General features: G+C 39.5%; 1 protein-coding gene across 1 annotated transcript; it reads left to right on the top strand.

The window, feature by feature from the left end:
• Positions 1-7,534: 7,534 nt before the first annotated feature.
• LOC124984438 (catenin alpha-1-like) lies at positions 7,535-12,188 on the top strand. Its single transcript, XM_047552018.1, is given in 2 exon segments — positions 7,535-9,040; positions 9,042-12,188. Coding segments are annotated over 2 exon segments (2,712 nt in total). The 5' UTR covers positions 7,535-7,772; the 3' UTR covers positions 10,486-12,188.
• The last annotated feature ends 1,132 nt before the right edge of the window (positions 12,189-13,320 follow it).

Genomic DNA, 13,320 nt, shown 5'->3' with positions numbered 1-13,320 from the left:
GACAATGGAGTCTTAATACAGGAAAACAAATAACTACTAACTCGAGTATTATTTACTCCTTGCTTATTCCCAGAGGTTAGGCATCTATTATGAAAATAAGGGCTGTTTGTATTTTAAAATGAATATGGTATTTTTTTTTTTTTTGTGGTGCTGGGAATCGAACCCAGGGCCTTGTGCTTGCAAGGCAAGCACTCTACCAACTGAGCTATCTCCCCCAGTCCGGTATTTATAATAAAAATTATAATGGCCGAAATTAAAGCACATAATGACAGGAACAATATTTCCAATGTTCTTTGGCAGCTATTCTGGAGTTTTCACAGCACACAAAATAATGACTCTATAGGTATATATTGACTAAAGCACAATTAAGTACATGAAGTGGGCAAGGCTCCCGGCACAGAGGTGTAGGCCTATAATCTCAGCTACTCAAGAGGCCAAGGCAGGAAGACTAGAAATTCCATGCCATATTGGGCAACTTAGTGAAACCCTATCTCAAAAAAAAAACAAACAAAAAAAGAAAAGAAAAGAAGATTTGGGCAAGAAATTAAGTAGAGTTTTTTTGTTGTTGTTGTTAGATTTTGTTTTTTTGCTCTTCTATCTAATTATAAGAGTTTATTCAAGGATGAAATGGGAAAAACCTGCAGAAGCATGAAAGACATTTAAAAGCTAGGCAAGAAAAAAAATAACAAAAAATTATAGTTGAAATTTCCTTACTCGCGGGAAGCTTACATAAATGTTAATTGGTTGACTCTTAAAGCAAACAATTTAGGTTGACACACAGAACTGTTTATTCTCTATCCCTGGGTAATGCATTGTTTTGGGGGTATAGTTTCATTTTATTTTACTTTTTTTTTTTTTTTTTGGGTGCTGGGGATTGAACCCAGGGCCTTGTGCTTACAAGGCAGCACTCTACTGACTGAGCTATCTCCCCAGCCCCTTATTTACTTTTTTATTGTTTGTGTTTCCTCTCTTTTTTTTCTTTCGATGTTTATTTAAATTAGTACATTATAGTTGTACATAATGATGGGATGTGTTGTTACATATTCATACACACACACAATATAACAATAAATTGGTCAATGTCACACCTCAGCACTTTCTCCCTCCCCCCCCTCCTGGTCCCTTTCCTCTACTGATCTCCCTTTGATTTTCATGAAATTCCCAACCCCACCCCAACCTTCATTTCCTTTTTCTCTCTGATTTCCACATATGAGAGGAAAACATATGACCCTTGACCTCCTGAGTTTGGTTTATTTCACTTAACATAATGATCTCAAGTTCTATTCATTTTCTTGCAAATGTCATAATTTTATTTTTCTGTGTGGCAAGAATTAAACTCCATTGTGTATATATACTGCATTTAAAAAAATTTATCCATGTATTGATGGACACCTAGGCTGGTTCCATAATTTGGTTATTGTGAATTGTGCTGCTATAAACATGGATATGCATGTACCACTATAGTATGATGATCTTAATTCTTTAGGATAAAATACCAAGGAGTGGTATAGCTGGGTCATATGGTAATCTTTTGAGACATCTCCATACTGATATCCACAGTATGTGTACTAATTTACAGTCCCATCAACACTGTAAAAACATTCCTGTTTGTCCACATCCTCTCAACATTTATTATCATTTGTATTCTTGTTGACTGTCATTCTGACTGGCTTGAGATGAAATTTCAGTGTAGTTTTGATTTGCCTTTCCCTAATTGTGAATGATGTTGAACATTTTTCATATATTTGATGGCCATTCGTATTTCTTCTATTGTGAAGGGTCTGTTTAAATTCACTTGCCCATTTGTTAAGGTAATATGGCGTTGATTATACAGAGCCATTTCTCAGTGCCTCTTTCACTTAGGAAGTTAGAACATTTCCAAGACAAGACTTTGGCTCATCAGCTATGATATCAGGACACACTTAAAACCATGAAGCTTTAATCAATACAAGATGAAGTGTCCTTGCCTTTTATGTACAGAGAGCATCAGGAACCCGGGAGTTCCTCAAATCATTCTGGAATGGGGAGTAGGACTAGCCAGTCTTGTGTTGATTGCAGAAATCACCAGGATGCATGTCTTCAGTTGCCCCAAGTTTGGGTCTGGTACAGAGCCTAGATTTCTTCACCCTCCGATGTCCCCATGTCTTCCTACTCCTCTGAATACTGTGGTGTGGCAGCACTGTAAAGCCTCCAACCACATTTCAAATAACTGAAGCTCACACTGGAAGTGTTGATCCTGATACCCATCAAAAATGAGATATTGGGGAAGAAGAGGAAGAGAACTTGATGAACCCAGAAGGTGGTCTGCCAATGTGGGGACAATTGAAGAATCTGACACACCAGGCTGAACATATGGTAAATCAACAGAGAAATGTTAATCTCCTGCCACAATGCTTGTGGTCATGCTGGCTTTATTAAGCTGTCAGGTAAACAGTGTTAATGGGGGAACTTACCAGACTTACTTTCCAGCCCCACCTTTAGTTATGTGGGACTGGAGAATCTATTCCAATATTTACTAATGATACATACATGATGGAAGGCTTTTCAGCTAGACATATTACACCTGTCCATTTAGTTGGGTTTCATTATACTGGATACGGTGGGAGTCTACCTATATGTTGGTCCCATAGTAACAATACCAGCTGTTAAAAGTGGTCCCAGAAGATAAGACAACATATGGGGGAGAGAAGGTAGCCAAATTTACTGACCCTTGTAACTAAATACATTCAGACAGTTATAAAAATGGGACTGCCCGATGACATAACCATGTCTCCCAGGGAACATCCACCAATACCTAACTGTCATAATCATACTACTACAGAATTGTGTGCCTTTCCTAAATGGAGGGAGTGTGTCAACACTTGGCCAGAACGTCATAATATCTATGGCAGTAATGAATATATTTTGTATTGCTCTCACAAAGTTGATGAGAGGCACATATCAAAAGTCTATTGCCCCTGGAGGATTCATAAGTAATGTTCTGATGCTCAGTGGTGGTGGCATACAAAGAGATCTTTGGCATTCTATAGCACCTTAGATTTCATTAACTTTACTGGCATTCCCCTACCTGATCTTGTGAATAAAGATTTTAGAGTGCTCCTTGTTATGGGGTATGAGCCTGTGTACAATTCCCTTACTTTTTTGTTTGTTTGTTTGTTTGTTTATTTTTTTTTTTGTGGTGCTGGGGACTGCACTCAGGGTCTTGTGCTTGCGAGACAAGCACTCTACCAACTGAGCTATATCCCCAGCACCCCATTTTTTTTTTTTTACTTGTTTTACTGTAAACAAGTGGGATACATCTTGTATCTTGTTTCTCTGTACATGAAGTAGAGGCATACCATTTGTGTAATCATACATTTACATAGGGTAATAGTTTTTGACTCTGTTATTTTTTCCCTTTCCCCCATCCCTCCCACCCCTCTTTTCCTCTGTACAGTCCCTCCTTCCTCCATTCTTGCCCCCCTCCCACCCTCTATTATGCATCATCATCCGCTTATCAGCAAGATCATTCGTCCTTTGGTTTTTTGAGATTGGCTTATCTCACTTAGCATGATATTCTCCAATTTCATCCATTTGCCTGCCCCCTTATGTTTAATTACTGGAAATATAAAAGTAAATAGGATAAGAGAATAGTATCATGTAATTTGTTATAACTGTCATTTGACTAGTTACATTCCTAAGTATAATAGAGGACAAGGAACACTGGTGTTAAGACAACCTTCTTTTATTATGACTTCAGCTAATATTTCAGAGCCCTGGTATTCTGATATTGGAGTTCAAGTTCTACAGCAGATTCATGCCCAGTGCTCTGTCTTGCTCTTGGCCTTGTTATAATTGGAATCGTTGCTTTAGTCTCTGTCATGACTGCTGCTGTAGCTTTATCCAAAGACATACAAAATGCTCAATTTGTTAATGACTTGGCTCAGAATACTTCTAAAACTTTACAATATCAGAAAAATATTGATAAGTTAAAGAAAAATTAAATGCTTTAAAAGCTACAGTTATTAATATTGGAAATAAACTTACTGCCCTTAAATTTAGACAAAAGCTCTGTTACCATGCTAACTATGGATATGTTTTTGTCACAGCAACAAAGTATAATTCTTCTCAGTGAGATTTGGAGAAAGTTAAAAATCACTTAATGGGCATTTGGCAGAAAAATGATGACAGCCCAGATCTTATGGCATTACATCATCCTATCTAGGACATTCAAGAAAGCCAAACTGATTCTGTGGATCCCACATAGCTTGCTGAACAAATATTTAATGATCTAAATGGCTTTAATTCCTGGAATATGTTAAAACATACAGTAATACAGTATGGTACATTTTTAGAATCATATCTTTGCTACTAATTCTCTTTTGTGTTGTAACAATAGGATGCTGAATCTTCCATGGAGAAATCCACTGACTCCAAGTCTTAACCCATCACTTACATTTAAAAACAAAAAAGGGAGAGATGTGGAGAGTGGTGATAGTGGATAGAAGAGCAGTGATTGAGACTGGGGGTTTTCTGATGACCTCATGGCTGTGGCATGCCTAGTGTCTGGGAATGTTCCTGTGCAAGGGCACAGGATGCTTAGCTGCTCTGGTAATGCCCTGCATGAGGAGGTTCTGTGTAAGAGTCTTATCAGCTCTGACCTTGATCTCAGGAACATAGCTCCTAGGAATAGAGGAATTCTTATGCTAGGCAATCACAATTTTTCACCAGCTCCACTATTCCTGAGTCTGCCTGCTTCACAGTAATTTTAAACAGTGGACTTTCTTGAGAGCTACACAAAGCTCTTAAGATTGCACTTGTAACTGTGGATTGCAACTGTGGAAGGTACATAGATGTTCTAGTTTCTACAACTTACTTGAATACAAAAATAATGCTTACATAGTCTTTAACCTGATAATGAGACATATATAAATAAAGATGGCTGGCATAACTCTTTAGATCTGCTTCTCTATCAGAGAGCAACACTCCACCTGATCCCAGTTATTTATCTTCAAAATCTATGTTTGTGAGTATTTTTTTTCATCCCCCATCACCCCTTGCCAGAACCGCAAGTTTGGCCTTGTTGGATGCGGCAACTGCTCATATCATCTACCCACCTTAATTGTGGTCAGGCATGGAGAACCAACTGTGAGTACTCTGGTTTAACCAGTCCCAGCCTAGAAAGAAGGAAGCCTTTGGAGACCTCGGCTTATGTGCTGCTTCTGGCTCCTCAGACTCACAGGACATTCATCTCCCCATTAGTGCTCTCCAATCACACCCAAGCTGATTTCCCAGCTTCATTGGGCCAGGAGCTTCTTGCAAAACAGTGCTTCCTTGACCTGGTCATCTTCTCCTTGGTCACCTTCTTGGCCAGAACCATTCACCTTCCAGCAAATCAGGGAGGACCAGGCCTAGGTAGTCCAGGAATTGACCTCAGACTCACTATAGTAAAGGCCCATGAATCTAATTTTCTATGAAAGTTGTCCAGAAATATTGCCCATTTCCTTGGGGTTTCTAAGATGATACTATGTAGAGCTTAGTCCTGGCAATCATTCTGACTGCCAAGTGATAAAATCTAGCTTAACAGATAACCTGGTGTGAGATTGTTATTTAACCTTATATTTCTCCTTCATTTTAGAATAAGGAACTCCTGAATTCTTATTAGATATTCATTGACCCAGAATAAAGACTAACTTCTCCTGTTACCCTTGTACCTACATTTGGCCATATGTTTAAGATCTGGCCAATTTCATGTCACCAAAAGTGATATATACAACTTAACCTAATGGGGTGGAATCATGTCCTCCCCTTCCCCTTCCCTGTGGCTGCAATGTGCACATGAAGGTGAACCAACTTGGACCATGTAGACCAGGACAATATCCTAAGGACAGCAGAACAGGAAGACAGAAAAGCCCGGGTCTCCAGTGACTTTGTAGATCAGAGTCCACATAATGTTGAACTTCTATGAGAAACTTATTTAAACAATGGTAGGGTTTCTATTATGTACAACCAACCTCTATCCTAACTAATGCATAAAGTAAGAAAAAATATTATCTGGTGATATTTTTCTGTACAAAGACAGCCTTGAGGACAGTGACGCTCTGGATTAGGCTTTGCCTGAAGTGAATGCCATTGCTGAATTTTTCAGATACAATAGGCAAAAACTTCTATGAAGATCTAACTTAAGGTTCTCTTGCATACAACTGAGATTTCTAGAACCTCTATTTCTTTAAGGTATAAACATTCATTTTGGAAGAAATATTTTGCATTCCATTTACATAAAGTCCTACTTAGCTAGTTTTCCTAGAATTAAAGATTAGTTTGCTCCAAAAGAATAGTTGTTATTGAGATGCTTGATAGTTATAGGCTGGGAATGTAGCTCAATGGTAGCCGAGCATGCAGGAGGCTCTGGGTTTGAACTCCAGCACTGCCAAAATAGAGAGGAGTGGGGAGGGAGGAAGGTGCATTGTAATTCCAAGTAACAGTTTGGGGCTGGAATTGTGTCTCAAAGGTAGAGATACACCTTTGTCTAGCACATGTGAGGAGGCACTAGGTTCAATCCGCAGCACCACATAAAAATAAATAAATAAATAAATAAATAAATAAATAAATAAATAAATTGTGTCCAAGTAAAAATTTGATAGAATCTAAAAGGTTGATCATCAGAGAGTTGAGTCCCCACAGACAAGGTTGTTTTAAAGGAAAAATGTCTTAGATATGAAGGGAATGATATACAACAATATGTTTCCTTCCCTTCCTGCTCCCTGAAACACCTTGAATTTTCAAGTCAAAGATGTAGGGAATGGAGGTTACTGAAATGTATCTGCAAATAGCAGAGTCAGAAGAAGGGAGTCCTTTCATCCTGCACATAGTCAGCTGCCTCCATGGTGCTCCTGAGGTTTGGCAGGTTCTGTGAAGAGGGTCTTTTGTTTTTTATTATGAAAAGTTGATTCTGAAATAACTAATAAGTTATTATTATCTTGGTTTTCCAGATAGTCATTTTTAAATATATTAATACCTGATATTTTCCTGCTTTATAATATTGGCTATAATGAATTTTCTTTTAAAATTTGTTATAATGGCTGGACACAGTGCTGCATTTCTGTAATCTCAGTGATTTGGGAGGCTGAGACAAGACAGGTGCAAACTTGAGGACACTGTCAGCAACTTAGTGAGACCCTATCTCAATATAAAAAATAAAAAGAACTAGGGATGTAGTTCAGTAGTAAAGTTCCCCTGGGTTCAATCCCCAGGACCAGAATAAATAAATAAATAAAGTTCAAGGTAGTGATGAAAAGGCTGTTGAATTTGGATAGGTATGGGAAGGGGCAAGCCTGTTACAAATGTTTTTACTTTGGGTCTAAAGAACTTCTGAAGTCTTGAACACCCTTATAAATTACAAATATGTGCTTTTTTCTTGGCAGTGGGTCGATAGCTTTTTTCAGATTCTCAACAAAATACAGATACAAAAATAAAAATCCGTGCTCGATAAAAATGATGGAAAAGAGCCTTTGCAACTTAATTTCAATCTCTAATTCATATTTACACAAGCAAATGGCTACATTGGTTTCCATTTTATATTCCTGTAATCCCTAATATCACTTATTCAAATTTAAACAAACTTGCAATAATGAGGCCAGGAAGGGCGGGCGGGGCCCGGCCGCGGGGCGGGGCCCACGGTAGGCTGCACCCGGCGGCCCTTTTACTTCTCTGAGCCGGACAGGAGGTGGACAAAGCGGCGGCCATTGGCTTCGCGCCTCTGGAGTCCAGCTTTTGTTCCGCTCGCCGCAGAAATGACTGCTGTTCACACAGGCAACTTCAAATGGGACCCCAAAAGTCTAGAGATCAGGACTTTGGCAGTTGAAAGACTGTTGGAGCCTCTTGTTACACAGGTTACAACCCTGGTAAACGCCAACAGTAAGGGGTCCTCTAACAAAAAGAGAGGTCGTTCTAAGAAGGCCCATGTTTTGATTGCATCTGTTGAAAAAGCAACTGAGAATTTCTTGGAGAAGGGAGATAAAATTGCAAAGGAGAGTCAGTTTCTCAAGGAGGAGCTCGTGGCTGCTGTAGAAGATGTTCGGAAGCAAGGAGATTTGATGAAGAGTGCTGCAGGAGAGTTTGCAGATGATCCCTGTTCTTCCGCGAAGCAAGGCAATGTGGGTTGGGCAGCTCGAGCTTTGCTCTCTGCTGTTACCCGGCTGCTGATTTTGGCTGATATGACAGATGTCTACAAATTACTTGCTCAGCTGAAAGTTGTGGAAGATGGAATCTTGAAACTGAGGAATGCTGGCAATGAACAAGACTTAGGAATACAGTATAAAGCCCTGAAACCCGAAGTGAATAAGCTAAACATTATGGCAGCTAAAAGACAACAAGAACTGAAAGATGTGGGCCATCGTGATCAGATGGCTGCAGCTAGAGGAATCCTGCAGAAAAATGTTCCAGTCCTCTATACTGCATCCCAGGCATGCCTACAGCACCCTGATGTTGCAGCCTATAAGGCCAACTGGGATTTGATATACAAACAGCTTCAACAGGCGGTCACAGGCATCTCCAGTGCAGCCCAGGCTACTTCATCAGATGATGCCTCCCAGCATCCTGGTGGAGGAGGAGGAGAATTGGCATATGCGCTCAATAATTTTGATAAACAAATCATTGTGGACCCCTTGAGCTTCAGTGAGGAGCGCTTTAGGCCTTCCTTGGAGGAGCACCTGGAAAGCATAATTAGTGAAGTTGCCCTGATGGCTGGTTCATCCTGCACACGTGATGACCGGCGTGAGCGAATTGTGGCAGAGTGCAATGCTGTCCGCCAGGCCTTGCAGGACCTGCTCTCGGAATACATGGGCAATGCTGGATGTAAAGAAAGAAGTGATGCACTAGATTCTGCAATAGATAAAATGACCAAGAAGACCAGGGACTTGCGTAGACAGCTTCGCAAAACTGTCATGGACCATGTTTCAGATTCTTTCCTGGAAACCAACATTCCACTTTTAGTATTGATTGACACTGCAAAGAATGGAAATGAGAAAGAAGTTAAGGAGTATGCCCAAGTTTTTGTGAACATGCCACAAATTGATTGAGGTTGCCAGCTTGGCCTGTTCCATTTCAAACACTGAAGAAGGAGTAAAGCTTGTTCGAATGTCTGCAAGCCAGTTAGAAGCCCGCTGTCCTCAGGTAATCAATGCTGCATTGGCTTTAGCAGCAAAACCACAAAGTAAAATGGCCCAAGAGAACATGGATCTTTTTAAAGAACAGTGGGAAAAACAAGTCCGTGTTCTCACAGATGCTGTTGATGACATTACTTCCATTGATGACTTCTTGGCTGTCTCAGAGAATCACATTTTGGAAGATGTGAACAAATGTGTCATTGCTTTCCAAGAGAAAGATGTGGATGGGCTGGACCACATGGCTGGTGTGATTCAAGGCCGGGCAGCCCGGGTCATTCATGTAGTCACCTCAGAGATGGACAACTATGAGCCAGGAGTCTACACAGAAAAAGTCCTGGAAGCTACCAAGCTGCTGTCCAACACGGTCATGTTACATTTCACAGAGCAAGTGGAAGCAGCTATAGAAGCCCTCAACTCAGACCCTGCCCAACCCATGAATGATAATGAGTTTATTGATGCCTCTCGCCTGGTATATGATGGCATCCGGGACATCTGGAAAGCAGTGCTGATGATAAGGACCCCTGAGGAGTTGGATGACTCTGAGTTTGAGACAGAAGATTTCAATGTCAGAAGCAGGACAAGCATCCAGACAGAAGATGACCCACAGATACCTGGCCAAAGTGCCCCAGCAATCATAGCTCAGCTTCCACAGGAGCAAAAAGCAAAGATTGCGGAACAGGTGGCCAGTTTCCAGGAAGAAAAGAGCAAGCTGGATGCTGAAGTGTCCAAATGGGATGACAGTGGCAATGATATCATTGTGCTGGCCAAGCGGATGTGTATGATTATGATGGAGATGACTGACTCTACCCGAGGTAAAGGACCACTCAAAAATACAGCAGATGTGATTAGTGCTGCCAAGAAAATTGCTGAGGCAGGAATCAGGATGGATAAGCTTGGCCAAACCATTGCAGATCACTGTCCAGACTCAGCCTGCAAGCAGGACCTGCTGGCCTACCTGCAGTGTATCACCCTCTACTGCCACCAGCTCAACATCTGCAGTAAGGTCAAGGCTGAGGTCCAGAACCTTGGTGGAGAGCTTGTGGTCTCTGGGGTGGACAGTGCCATGTCCCTGATCCAGGCAGCCAAGAACTTGATGAATGCTGTGGTACAGACAGTGAAGGCATCCTATGTGGCCTCCACCAAATACCAGAAGTCCCAGGGCATGGCTTCCCTCAACCTTCCTGCTGTGTCCTGGAAGATGAAGGTGCCTGAGAAAAAGCCCTTGGTGAAGAGAGAGAAGCAGGATGAGACACAGACCAAGATTAAGCGGGCATCTCAGAAGAAGCATGTGAACCCTGTGCAGGCCCTCAGCGAGTTCAAAGCCATGGATAGCATCTAATTCTGCCCTTAACTATCTGCTCCCACCCCAGGGGCTCCTAAGGATCTGTCACTGTTCTTCACTCAAGTGTACTTGCTAAGTAGAGAACACTTATATAGGCAGGTTTTGAACCCAGCCAGGTGGTAAATTTTGCCAGGACATGTTTAAGTTGGTCAAAAATGCTTTTAGATTCAAGAGCATATTTCTAGCTATATTTTTAAAACTTAAATAAAAACTCCATAACCAAAATAAATCCCTCATTAACTTGTTAGTAACAATCAGATTGGAATCCCCATTCTCTCTGTCAGAAGAATGGACTCAACTGTGGAGAAGGAATGTCCCAGAAAGATCTTCAAGGGATAGAACATATGTCATGGGGAAAGAAAAAAATCCTGATTATTCTTTATGAAGTAAGAATTATAATGCATGGCTACAATTACTAATGCACTCTGCTGCAGGACATTCGTAAAATTGCAGTTTTCAGGCTGGGACGTTGTGATGCCATAATTTGAATGTGCTTTTTTCCCCCAACTTCACATGCAAATTCATCATTGGGCTCACTTATAATTGCAGCACTTCCTGCCTTGGGTTTGCAACAGAAGCCTGACAGAATAGTGTTTGCTTAGGCAATAATTTAGATTTTACCTTATTTGTGATTACTATAGTGATTACTATAGCTATAAGGTATAATTTTACTGTCTTATTTAAAGTTTGTGAATTTTAATGTTTTTTACACTAACTTCTCCCAAAAAAAAGTCCACTATGAAACCAAAACTAAAACCAAACCAAAACAAAACAAAAAACTTGCAATAATGAGGATTCTTTGAGCTCTTCAGACTACAGGCACGGAGATAATTAGTCATTCTAAATCTTAGGAATAGTAATCCTGCAAATGACATTACATTAAGCATTTACTGAAAGACGTAATTAATTGGAAAATGGAGATAAGAGTTTTCTTCTCAAAAAAGGGATTTCAACACTGGTAGCTATGTCACTGCACAAGCAAGAGTTTTATACATTTAGCAGAACCACTGAATTTGAAATCAGGAAGCCTGTGTTTTAGTACCAGTTTTATTTGTCATACAAATCACTTTTCTATAAAATAATGGTTAACATTTACTCCCCAATTCACAAACATATTACAAACCAAAATCTTTCCCAAGGAAACCTCACTATAAATCAAGATATTACTAATATTTAGCCTAAGTTTTAATTCAAAAGGTTGAGAATGACAAATTGGGGAATTTATCTTTTATACACCAGTTGCTGACCTTAATTATACAGATGGATAATGTTGAAATAAACATTTTCCTTTTTTAATATCTCAGAACAAAAAGCTGGGCTAGGAGTGTAGTTCAGTAATAGAATGCTTGCCTGGCATGCCCAGGGCTCTGGGTTCAATCCCCAAAGTCGATAAAACAAACAAATAGAACAAAAACTATCAAGAATTTAATAGTAAGAAAAACTGATCAAAAAATAACACCATTGAGAGCTGGGGTTGTGGCTCAGTGGTAGAGCACTTGCTTAGCATGTGTGAGGCAACGGGTTCGATTCACAGCACATATAAAATAAATAAATAAAGGTATTGTATTCATCTACAACTTAAAATTAAAAAAAAAAAAAACACCATTAAGATTGGACATGGTGGCAAACATCCTGTAATCCCAGTGACTTGGGAGGCTGAGGCAGGGGGATTGTGAGTTCAAAGTCAGCCTCAGCAACTTAGTGAGGTCCTAAGCAACTTAGCGAGACCCTATCCCAAAATAAAAAATAAAAAAGGGCTGGAGATATGGCTCAGTGGTTAAGTGCCCCTGGGATAAATCCCTGGTTAAAAAAAAAAAAAGAAAGAAAGAAAGAAAAAATTTTAAAAAGTAGTGCTTATAACAGCCCTGATATCAAATCAAACAAAAATTTTGCCTTATGCCACTAAAGCAGTTTGCTCTTTTTGAAGGAACACTTGTCACTAAGGAAAGTACTGTCTCTCACTAAAAATGATATTAAACATGACTGTGTTAGAGCTGGTATAGCAAACACCTGTAATACCAGAGACTCAGGAGGATTAGGCAGGAGAATTGCAAGATTGAGGCCAGCCTCAGCAATTTGGCAAGACTCTGTCTCAAAATAAAAAATAAAGGGCTGGGGATGTGGCTCTGTGGTAGAGTGCCTCTGAGTTCAATTCCCAATACTGGAAAACAAATAAGAACAAAAACCCCCATGACTGTCTTATAGACTTTTCAAAGCCTAAAGAAACACTGTTCTTTTTCTCTTTTAAGTCCTTCTGTGTTTCCCTTTTTCCATTTTCATCTTACATTTCATTCAAAAATTTAGGTCTATGTAAATTTATGATTACACAAATGGTATGCCTTTACTCCATGTACAAACAGAGAAACAACATGTATCCCATTTGTTTACAATAAAAAAAATGAACAATAAAAAAAATTTAGGTCTTCCTCCTAGAGCACACTCTTCTATTTCTACCAGAGTGTTAAGAAATATTAGCATTCTGTCATTAGAGAATAATCAATGAAGAGGAATGAAGATTAAAGAAGAGAATTCTAACTGGCCATGTAAGAAAAATGTACAGAGCATAAACAATTGGTCATTTATGAGTATATGCATCATTATAATCATTATGTAATAAACTCTCCAGAGGTATAAACTTATATATTCTTGTTATTAAACAATGTCAATTTTGTGGAATATAGTCTCTATTTATAGACTTTCCCTTACATTACAGTGAGATAAAAACACACACAGAGAAACATGAAACATACAAACACCATAATAAAATAACCATTTTTGTCATTATCAAAAGTATTTTATACTATACAGATTCAATGCAATTCCAATTAAAAT

This window comes from Sciurus carolinensis, chromosome 5, assembly GCF_902686445.1.
Source record: "Sciurus carolinensis chromosome 5, mSciCar1.2, whole genome shotgun sequence".
NCBI lineage: Eukaryota > Metazoa > Chordata > Mammalia > Rodentia > Sciuridae > Sciurus > Sciurus carolinensis.
The sequence above is the reverse complement of the archived record's forward strand: the minus strand, read 5'-3'. Positions and strand labels throughout refer to the sequence as shown.